General features: G+C 34.9%; 1 protein-coding gene across 1 annotated transcript in view; it reads left to right on the top strand.

Annotated features, from left to right (window-relative positions):
• Positions 1 to 11,889, top strand: part of cpne4b (copine IVb) — a 43,769-nt gene that overhangs the window by 18,126 nt on the left and 13,754 nt on the right. The window contains exons 3-9 of the mRNA XM_024259529.2: positions 2,159 to 2,338; positions 6,661 to 6,732; positions 6,933 to 7,007; positions 7,425 to 7,508; positions 7,580 to 7,669; positions 11,017 to 11,118; positions 11,223 to 11,309. Coding sequence (XP_024115297.1) covers positions 2,159 to 2,338; positions 6,661 to 6,732; positions 6,933 to 7,007; positions 7,425 to 7,508; positions 7,580 to 7,669; positions 11,017 to 11,118; positions 11,223 to 11,309 — 690 coding nt within the window. The remainder of the gene's footprint in view (positions 1 to 2,158; positions 2,339 to 6,660; positions 6,733 to 6,932; positions 7,008 to 7,424; positions 7,509 to 7,579; positions 7,670 to 11,016; positions 11,119 to 11,222; positions 11,310 to 11,889) is intronic.

Raw genomic sequence — 11,889 nt, 5'->3', positions numbered from 1 at the left:
TACTGTCATATCCTGATGGGAACCAACACCTTACAGGAAATCTGTTTTAGTTTGTAATCTTAACTATTGTATTAACCCTTAATAGCTTGGGGCCTTTTTGAGCTTTCCCCCTATTCTAAAATTTAATTTATTTTCAATGTTTTTTTTTCTTTTTTGGTCATGCTTGACATCCATCTTTTTATCCCAAACTCATCTTTTTATTTATTTTTTATAAATACATCTTTTATGATATTACAAAATAATTCCAACCTGAAACTGTCCAAAAACTCAATACTGAGTGGTAAATGTTGTAAATTTTACCTGAAAAAGTCGAACTTATTGATATCAAATGTTTTTTATGCTTTATATAAAAAAACCCAAACATGCACACACAAAATAAAAATATATAAATCCACCAACAAAGCAGAAAAAAGTGAAAAATATGTCTTAAAAAACATATGAGGCTCCACTAAACTGCATGCTAAGTTTCAAGAATTTATTCCAAGTGTTATATTTATGCGTCATAACTCTTGGTATGTTTGTTTTAAACCCAAAAACTTAAACCTAAAAACATTTTTGAAACATTTAAGTTACATTTTGAATAAAACAAGGCTAAAGAGGGGGTTGGTTTCATTCCTATGTCATCAAAACACCCAATGTGATTGGAAAATGCAACAGGGATTTCTGAGGGTTACGGATTGTTTGGTATTTGGTTCTTTTTTTTTTTTAGAAAGAAACATTTTTTAAATATGTACAAATTAACTCATATATTATTATATAGTCAACTTGACCTGTTTTCAATGGATCAGTTTGACCCGGACACAATAAAAGGGTTAAATATTTGAAAAAAAAAGGCACAATGAGCCCCTTTTGAGAGAAATATAGTAAATTTTACGATAAGTTGGGCTGAGCAAGACTGAGCATTTGGGTATTGATCCGATACCGGTCAATATTGGCAATATCGATACCAATGTCGATACCAATGTCGATATTTTCGTAAATGTGGTGGATGATCCTTAAAATCTAAATTGTTTTAAAGTTTTTTGTACATTTCCATTTTTTAAAATTATTTTATAAAAATACAAACAGAATCAGTATTTTCATTTAAATGGAAAGTAGTTTATTGTATTGAAATGAAATAAAAAGTATGCAAAACAGTCTACAAATGAACCAAAAGAAAGAAGTAACTGATATAAAAAAATAAATCAAAATGTTTAATGATTAAAAAAAACAATTGGCAGAAATATAAATAATTTGTAACTTCTTAACCTTTAAATAGAAGAATAAAAACAGGTTAAAAAAGTGTTTAAATAGAGTGAACAATGCCGTATTTAGGCAATGACTCAGCTGGGTTATTTTTGCAGATACAGAAAAGTTTCTAACAAGATCGGAAATATCGATATCTGTGGACCAGAATCGATCCGATACCAACTTGAGATCGATATTATCGATATTTTGGATTGATCTGCCCAAAACTAACAACAAGTACAATTTTATCTTCTTATTAGTGTATCCAAAAACAGGAATTTTGTCAGGTTATTGAGTTTCTTTGGATTGTTTTATTGTTTTATTGAGTGTAAAAAAGGTCAAACGGGTTGGAGTTCTTATAAACAGTCGCCGCTTCAGTGTGTTTTGATGTCAGCGACTTTAATTTCTGACTCCCATCTTTTCTGTGCCAAACAGTCCGAGAAAATAATGGAGAGAATCAAATGTGAGATCAATGTTGCAGCTATAATCAGATTTCTGTGTAGTCAGACGGCTTGTGAGAATTTAAGTCTGCAAAAAAAAAATCAATGTTTGCAGCTGTAAAGCTGATAAGTGTGTAACAATTTTCTAATGGCTATTTGTGGTAATTGCTGCTTTACTGAAAAGACTTTGGAGGCTGATAATCAATGCACAGAAGCAGAGAGCCTGGTGTTGAATGAGGTTTTCCTACTTCAGTGCTCTTTGGAGCGATACACATGGAGCCCAATTTAAAGTGAGACTGCAAACAAATGGTTGAAGTGAAAACCGACTTTTTGGAAGTGTTCATGTAAGCTACAACAACTGAAATGTGCAACAATTTCTTTAATAAAAGCATTTTTTATGTTAGTATTCAAATAAATAATCCTTATAAATGTAATTTCAAAATGATGTAACGTGTTTGCTTATTTTCATTTCTCATTTTTGTCTCGGGCAGGTGGATCGTACGGAGGTGATCCGCAGCAGCAGCAGTCCAGTGTTCTCCAAGATCTTCTTGGTGGATTACTACTTCGAGGAGGTTCAGAGGCTCCGCTTTGAGCTGCACGACATCAGCTCTGGCAACAATGGTCTCCGTGACGCTGACTTTTTGGGAGCAATGGAGTGCACCTTAGGACAGGTCAGTCTGATTGGCAGAAACCAAAAAAAAAAAAAATAAATAAATGAATAAAGTTCATGGTTACGATAAGTAGAGGTAGATATTGGCAAGAGTCTGGCGATACGATACATATCAGGATACACATATATCAATATGACAGTACCTGACAATATTTCACTATTTTTTAAATAATTTCTCAAGAATTATCTCAACAATAATGCATTTTTCACAAAATTAAAATAGTAAAATACATGTTGTTTAAAGATCAGAACATGAAGAACTGCAACTGTTTTCCCCAAAACAATTTGCTTTTACCCAAGCAAATTCATGGGGATTTTTTATGTATTTTTTGGTCATTTAGGAAATATTTAAGTGAAAAACAAAAGTAAGACTGAACTACATGTTTGCTTTTAAATATGTATTAAAAATTGACTGTATTTTAAAGTATCGCCAAATAAAGTATCGCGATATTTCACTTTATCGATACTAATTAATGATGAGATTAAATGGGCAGTGGTGGATCTAGAACCTTTTATATGGGGAATAGGGTGAAGGACTTTGAAAGTGTGACAAACGTGGTTTTGAATTTAATTCATTTGAATGTTAATTTAATGATTGTTTTTAAATTGCTGTTTTTACCAAGCTCAAAGAAGCTTATATTGGTGATTTCTAAATCTTTGTCAATAATGAAACCAATATTGACTCAAAAATTGGGTTTTTGCTGTAGCTCCACCCCCACACACGGGTGAAAAATCTATACATAGATGAGCTTTCAGCCATAACTAGTCTCTTGGAACTTGGGAATGTTTATGAGTATGATTTATATTGTTCACATATGAACATTTGGGAGTGTGAACATGTCATAGGAGCTGAAACTAAGCCCAGCAGTGATGTAAGCATATTCAGGAGACAGATGTGGAAAAATGCATTCCTATGCATCACTGGTAGGAGCGAGCTGTATGGATGCATTTTGCTCTAATTAATTTTTTTTTTGCTTTTCTTTAGTACCTTTCTGTAATCCCTTTACCTCTTTAAAATCCCACTCTGATCATCTTTTGATTGATTTTCAAAGCAGTCTCAGTGGTCTTTTAATTATGATTATGACATTTTTTTCCATTTTCATAGCACACACCAATAAATTACATCATGTTCTAGTTTTGGTGAAAATGAAATGACACAAAAAAGAACAAAACGTATTATTTCTGACCCATTTAACTATATTAATCAAATTATTTTAACCAAATACTGTATATCTCTTTGTAATATAACATAAGTAAACTGGCAAAAGCAAAATAATTTGACAAACAAAAACAAAACAAACAACAAAAAAATACATCAGAGCTTTTTTTAAATATATATACATATATATATAGCCGGTTCCCAACATCCAAAATTGTAAAAATCTACGTCGTTTTCTTGGACAGTTACTACAAAGCAGCGGTAGTTCAGTCAAAATTAACTCCTGAGTTGTGGGCGGGACCGTTAGCTTGAAGCAACCCCGCCCCCTTCCCCACCCCCTTGTGGAGCTTGGCAGGAAGCTTGAGGTCCACCCAGTAGGTTTTCTACACTCTTTTATGCTTAAAGTTCCTGTTTATACATCCTCTATTGTCAGAAAAATACATTTTTTAAAGCTATTCCTTATTACTTTGGATCAATAATCAACACAATCAATCAAAATATATTTGTTGAATGAAATCAAATTGTGTAAAATGTTTTAAATGTCTATAGCCATTTATTTGAGCAGGCAGTTGAAGGCAGCCCTTGTTGTGCGTTTGAGTTTTATATTTTAATTAAACTGAATCACAATGAACTACACAACAGCGTAAAGACTCCTTTGCAAAGACAGTCAGTAGTTAGACAGATACCATGTAGTTTAATTAGTGCAAGGAGCAGCTTCAGCGGTGGATCTTCAGACTTAAGGTCAGCTGCTGCCACTGTCTGCATTTGCACTTTCAGTGTCCTTGAGTTTGTATTTACATAAAGCCTCCAGGCTCCCTCAGATTGTTTTCACTGCATTCATAAGTGAATAGGCCAGTCGGCCACAAAGTCACACATAATGAGTTTATAACTGATTGGTATCAGTCTAAATAGCATTTCACATTGTTTCCTATTTCATATAAATAACATGGGTATAAAGCTCATTAAAGTCCCTTAACAATCATCTTTTGATTTCTTGTAAAATTGTTCCCAGGGGTCTTTTATTATGATTGATACATTTTTTTTGCCAAAAATTGAAAAAATAAAATAAAAAATAACCGTCGTTTTCCAGGATGAAATTTCTGCTAAGCGACAGTAGTTTAGAAATTCACTTGTGAGTTGTGACTTTTGGTGCCTCTGCTGAGCGGGTCTTTAAAATGTTAAATTTGTTGATTTTGTGGAAGAACTAAGGCCATAAAAAAGAACCAGAAAGCAGAAAAATGAAGAGGAATGAATTTACTTTTGCTGTCATTGTTAGACATTAGCATAAAGATGGTGGATTTACTGTTTTTGGTATAACTTAAGATTTAAGGTCATGGAGTTGTGGAATTCAAAGGGCTGTAGTTGTGCAATGAGACGTGGTCAGAAGTGTTTATTGTGAGTGTGATTAGAAGGCAACTGCTGATTATTCAAGGTTTGGTTACAAACGTGTTGCTAATATTCTGGTTTAAAACCGAAATATCAATAGTTTATGTTAAGATTTTGGATTGTGTTAAAGTGACTGATCTAGAAACAGAAACTATAATCATACAAACTATAGAAAATGTTTTCAAGAATCACGCTAAAACATAGGCCTTATGACTTTTAGTAAAAATTCTAAACAAAAATATGACATTTTATTAGAAAAAATCCTTTAATAAAAACAAATAATTATAAATGATTACTGATAATATTTTTTTTAAATAAAAAATGATGTGTTGTCAGCTTTTTATTTATTTATTTATTTATTTATTTTAATCAATGTGCCAAATTTTATTTGTTTTTGTTTAAACTTTTAAGTATTTTATTAAAGAGCTTAAATTTGGTCAGATTTGGGGCGGAGCTATCGGGTTACACAACTACAGACATGATTGAACAAAAGATGGAGAAAAACTGTATAAGTAGCAAAAATTGGAGAAAAAAAAGAACTTAAAAAACAAAGATTAATATCTGCATTTGGATTTGGTTTATTTCAAACAATCAAAACAAAATGGACTAAAGACAACAAATGAAGGAAATATAAACGTGTCAGGAATCAAAGCTCTCTCTCTGGTAACCGGCAGGAGCCATCTCCAGAGTACTGACTGCACTACAGCTCCCAACAACCCCAGCGCACACTCCCCAGATGCCGCTCAGCTGACACTCATTTGCTAATCATAAGCTATAATGACTTCTAACGTAACGGGATAAAACAAAACAGAGTAACAAAGTTTTTTGTTCTCAACTTCCTAATTTTTCAGTAATTTTCAAACATGTTTTTAGGATTTTTGTTTTTATTTTCCATTTAGTTACGTAAACCACAGTTGAAAATAAAAGAAAACTAGTCTAATTTATCATTTTTTCATATTTTTATCTATTTATTATGATAAATTATATATTATATCGGGTAAAAATTACCCGTCAAAAATAATTGATAGCAAAAGTGTTTTAGGGTTAAAAAGTTGTGCTTTTTGAGTTTAAAAGTTTTAGCAATTGTGCTTTTTTATGTGTTTAATAAACGTTTTTCCTGTTTGACCCTCGACCTAATTTGTGTATTGGATTTTGGCCCCCTGAGAGATTGTGTTTGACACCCTGGTCATAAAGAGATTTAATCCATTAAGTATCAAGTTTGTCAAAAAAATAGTTTAATTTAATGCACTTTAAGCTTTCTTTAGTATTTTAGTTAGGTAAATAAAAAAACAAAAGCATTCACTTATGAATTTAATGCATAAAGTGCAAAAAAATGACATACTCTTGCGTTTTTACTTACATATATATATATTTTTTTATTATAACCTTTATTTATACAGGTTGGTCGATTGAGAACAATTTCTCCTTTACGACGAAAAGTTAAAAAGTTACACACAAATTAAAATATAAACTTCTAACAACAATATTTTAAATGTTTACAATAAAAAGTCTACAGGAGGCACCAAGTTAATAATTACAATAAAGACCAATTAAAACCATAAAAACAAATAAATCAATAAAAGAAATACATTTAAAAAAGTTCTGAAAGATATGAAAAACTACCCCTGTGCAGCAGCACTGTCACCAAAAAATAGAGCCATCTTAATTTTTATTGGAAACAAATGAGCTTTAACAATAAAAATGACGAAAAATATGTGTAAGTGCAACAATGTCCTCTTGCTCTGTTAAATTTCAGACTTTCTCTGCTGCTCTTACAGATTGTCTCACAAAGGAAGCTGAGCAAAGCTCTTCTCAAACAGGGGAACACCGCCGGAAAGTCCTCCATCATGGTACGACGCTCGCCCAGAGTCATTAACCTGCCTGTGCATCAATCACATCCACATTTTTGCACACTCAGAGGCTCTGCTGCTAATTAAGTTGATGATTTTGTCTGTTGTGCTCCTCATTTCCATCTAATTTTCCCTCGCCTCCTATTAATGCCTCTTTGTTGGTTTCTCCTCCCCCCTCATTTCTGCCCCCCCCTCAATAGGTGACAGCAGAAGAGTTGTCTGGAAACGACGATTACGTCGAACTCTCATTCAGCGCTCGGAAGCTGGACGACAAAGTTTGTGCTCTAAAATGATTTTTTTCAAGATAAATGTGTAGAACAGGCTTTTATGCTGTGCAGCTAACATCATACACAAGAATACAATCTGACCTTAGAGGAGGCCTGCTGAGAAAGGTGGGCCCCCTCCTCCACAATAACCCCATTTAATCTCCACATTCACAGATAACCATATTAATTTTTAGCTTTCATGCACATGGCCATGGATGACTAATCCAAACAAGTTGTGCCCATAGGGAGTTGTGGAAGGCTGCAGGGAGGTGGTGGATAAATTGGAAAGAACAGGAGAGATGGATAGATGAAACAAAATAGAAAGGGCGGGAAAAGAGGTCAAATAACAATTCAGCGGGAGCATGAATGATTTATGGGGTAAAAAACAGATCTGGGTGAATGCTGAACTCTGTTTTCTCTCTTAAGGATTTCTTCAGTAAGTCAGACCCTTTCCTGGAGATTTTTAGAGTAAATGATGACGGGACGGAGTCGCTCGTGCACAGAACTGAGGTAATCCATGACCACATTTATAATGTCTAACTTTTAAAAGCACATTATGAGGCATCATTGAATGTGTGCAGACGGTCATGAACAACCTGAGCCCAGTCTGGAAATCCTTCAAAGTTTCCTTGAACACATTGTGCAGCGGAGACCACGACAGGGAGTTAAAGGTGAGTTTATTGCAAGAGCTGATGGGAAATGATGCCAGTATCATTTGATTTACTTGAATGTGTAATAAACCTTGGCTGGAGGTCCATCAATACAACGACTCTCTTTAGGGAGACTTGAGGCTTGTTAACAACACTGAAGCCAAATGGCACGGGCACGCCTGCTGTTTCCTGGCAAGAAATTGTCTAATTTAAGCAGCATCCCAGCATATGAATATGAAAATGATTTCCCTTCAAAGCAGCCACAAGCTGTTAGTTAATACATAAGTGATTTCAGGTTGTTGTTTTCACAGTTTGGCATGAAGTCCAAGGCTGAGAAAATATTTAGTTTCTGAGATTTCAAAAAGCAAAGCAAAGAAACATGATTTCTGAAAAAAAGAAAACGATTCTGGATTGATGGGCTAAGAACTTTTTCTCCTTTGTGTACGTAACTCAAAATGAAAGTAAATACTTGACTCAATGAGACTTTTTAAGGAAAAGGGAATTTTGTGTATATTAGCAGAAAATTGATTGATTTTGAGTGATTGGTATCAAGCAATCAAAAAAACCGAAGCAGAAAAACAGAAGTATACATTCAAACTTAAGATGGTTAAATATGGTTTGATCCGAAAGTTAGATGTACTTCTTTCTCTCTCTGTATAAATATATATACAAATCCATGTACTATTGTAATTACTCTTAATCATGGATAGACATGTTTGTACATATTAACACAACACATGTTGTTGACTCCACTAAATGTTAACTTTGTCTAAAAGAGTGTAAAAATAATCAGTTTATTTATTTACATTTTTTACACACACATACAATTATATGTATATATATATATAGATAGATTTAGCAAAACAGCGCAAAAACGGAATATAAAGTATATATATATATATATATAGACAAATTGAATATTCCAGGGCCGGGAATTGACAAAAAATTATAACTGATTAATCGCAAACCTGGGAAAAAAATAATCGCGATTAATCGCAATTAACTTTTTATTGTTACAGTTTTTGAAATTTAATAGTGAATGATAACAATATGAACTCAAACCCAAAACTCTTAATTTACAACATTTATTTTTAGTTAGGGCTGTCACTGACTTAAAAAAAAGATCAGATTAATCACACTTTTGCGTTGTGATTGATCACTATTAATCACAATGTTTTACATGGTACATTTTATGAATATATGCAGCTTTTGAACAAAAACCGGCCAGAGAGAAATTTTTCCTTCATTTTTATTCTCTGGAATGTTTCAATTTATCAAGTGTGTTTAAACACATCAACAGTAAGATTGCCAGAACTCTAAAGAATTTAATATCTGAGAGTATTACTCCAAGAAAACAGATGCTGACATACAGTCATTAGAAAACGAACTTGTAGACATAAAAAAAAGTTCTGGTCACTGCTCTATTTCACTGCGCAGGCTGCTTTAAAACGTTTTCTGTCATTATCTGGACAACACCAAGCAGTAAGACGTGAACTTTCTCTCTGAACTGATGCTGATCGTGATGACAGGTCACGATATATACTGTATATCGCTTTCTTTTGCTGCTGCAGTCGAGGCAGAGCGGCGCCTCGTTCTGTTACCGTGACAACGCGCTGGAGATTAAAGATTAAAGTACTAAGAACCAATTGAATATTTATTTCTTCTGTAAAAACCATGGTATAAGTGGGATGATTTAACGCACACCGTAGACCCGGCGAGGTAAAGTGAAGGACTGCTGCTCCACAGGTGCAATTCAGTTGAGTTAATTTATCTTATCGCGTTAATTCGGGTTGGTTAATTGCGTGAATTAATGCGTTGATATTTACAGCCCTAATATATACACTTTATATATTGGTTTTACACCATTTTACTACACACAACTAACATAAACTCCTGCATATTGGCACAAAGCCGCTTTTCTCCACTTGAAAGGTCGCTGGAATTACGTTACTAGCGTAAACGTTTGAAGAGAATATCAACATTATCTAACTATCATAAGCAGAAATTAAAATGTATTTAAACCCCTGTTGGTTTTCTTTTAAGTGGAAGTTTCTTTCAAAGATAAGGACTCTAACCTTTTTAATTCGCTACTCCCTACAAGCATTTATGGAAATTAAATCTAGTCAACGATAAAAAAAAAAAAAAATCACTTCCTTGGTTTCTCTTTCAGGTTGAATTCGGTCTCGTCTCCTGATATGTTACTCAAAGAGCCCTATCTTTACCTCTCACCTTCACTGGTCCGATTGGATCTACCTGTGCGCTTGTTTTGGTGTGTGTATGCTAGGCTTCAAATCAGCTGTGAACAGTTATTCCTCTCATGAATAAACATGAACTTGTTCATTAAATATTCAGAGGCTTCTTAACTCTGCACGGCTCCTGACAGCAGGAGAAAGGGCTCGCACACTCCCAAGCGCACACGCGCGCTTCTACAGGCTATCGTTTGCACAACTACGACCTATGCTAGCCATCAAGGCTATGGCGAGAATTGTGGATTTTTCTGCAGGCTGGAACTTTCTTTTACCTGGGTCTTTACTGACCAATGAATAAATGCATAACCTTCCTCTGCAGACTATGGCTGCTTTTTCCCATTGTACTTCTCCTTGCTCATATCTCCACCTCCCCCTCTTTTTCTCCCCTCCCTTGGTCTCTCACTCTCCGTCAGTTAGTATTCAGTGAATGGAACGGAGCTTCTTCATTTTTTCATTAGTCTCTAGCACACCTCTCAGCAACTTGAAGTGGAGGCAAGGCTTCTAAAGTAAGCACCTGCTTCCTCGTGCACAGGAATCACTATTAAAAGCACAAATGACATGGACAGAAAGGGCACGGGTGGATCAGGTGCAGCACAAGTGGGAGACAGGAAATTAGGAGATTATTGCTGGGGTTTTATTTTAGTCAGGCGCTGTTGGATGGTTTAAATCACAGTTTGCTGGCTTTGACTGTAGATGAGGGTCACAAAGCTTTGATAAAACAGAGGCGAGACTTTTCGGAACACTTTTCAAGAATGTTTTAGGTGTCAGAAACAGTATCGCTGCTTTGAGGTAATTGGCTCGTTTTTTCACAGGTCGTTAAAGTTTGACCCGCCGACCCAGATTTTGATTTAAGTCGTTTATCATCACAAGTAGCTCCTTAGAGATAAACCAAGGATTACGCCGAAACGCTGACACGCGCTCATAAAGCTGTCTCTTAAGCTGTGTCCCTCTCAGCGTCTTCAGATTAATATTTCACTGCTCCATTGCCCCCCCACCAACACCACCCCATCAATCATTCACCATGGCATTTCTCTCCTTGTTTGCGAGTGAAAGTGTGTGTGTGTTGGGGTAACTATGTTGCATGTATGCTATCTAACTGAGCGTGTTTGTCTGCATCAGTGTACAGTTTGGGACTGGGACTCCAATGGAAAACACGACTTTATTGGAGAGTTTCAGACCACGTATAAAGAGATGATGAAGGCAGAGCAGGAGGGCAAGCAGGTAATAAAAAGAACTTGAGTTTTTATGTGTCTTGCATATATAGGCAAACATTTTTTCATGTTTATGCTGCTGTTAAAATGTGTGCGTTTGGGTTTATGATCCAGATCCAATGGGAATGCATCAACCCTAAATATCAAATGAAGAAAAAAAATTACAGAAACTCTGGGACTGTCATCCTCAACCACTGCAAGGTGATGTTAAACACAAGCACTCACATCCTTCCCCTTTGTTAGCATTATTAGATCTGCCTCCTAACTGCCCCAAATTGAACTTATTGTGCGTATATGCTGATTAGGGCTAGGTATTGATTTTAATTTCCAAAAACAATTCAATTCGCAAGAACCCGAATCAACTCAATTCTGTTTTTTTTTTTTAATTCTTTCAAGTCTTAAATTCAATTCAATTTTAAATTATCACATTTAGACACATTTGTTTAGAAATACATTAATAATCTACTATATGTCATGTATTTATTTATATTAATCTGATACAGTTCACATACTGTAAAATGTATTAATGAGATTGTTAAGAGCATACATTGTTACATTAAGCTCTAACAAAAATGTTCAGATAATTAAACTGAGTTTTGCTTCTCCTGGAGGGTGTTTCAGGTTGACCACTAGGTGGCGATAGCGCTATAGCATTACACCTTATTCCAGAAGAAGAAGACAGTATGAGGAAAAAACAACCCCCAACACTCGCAGGCGGAACGTGAGGCCAACCCGGAAGTAACAAAACGTTGCAGTACCGGCACTGACCAGAGAGGCTGGT

The sequence above is a fragment of the Oryzias melastigma genome, linkage group LG11 (genome assembly GCF_002922805.2).
Source record: "Oryzias melastigma strain HK-1 linkage group LG11, ASM292280v2, whole genome shotgun sequence".
NCBI lineage: Eukaryota > Metazoa > Chordata > Actinopteri > Beloniformes > Adrianichthyidae > Oryzias > Oryzias melastigma.
Note: the sequence above shows the minus strand (reverse complement) of the source record. Positions and strands in the feature narration are given on the sequence as shown.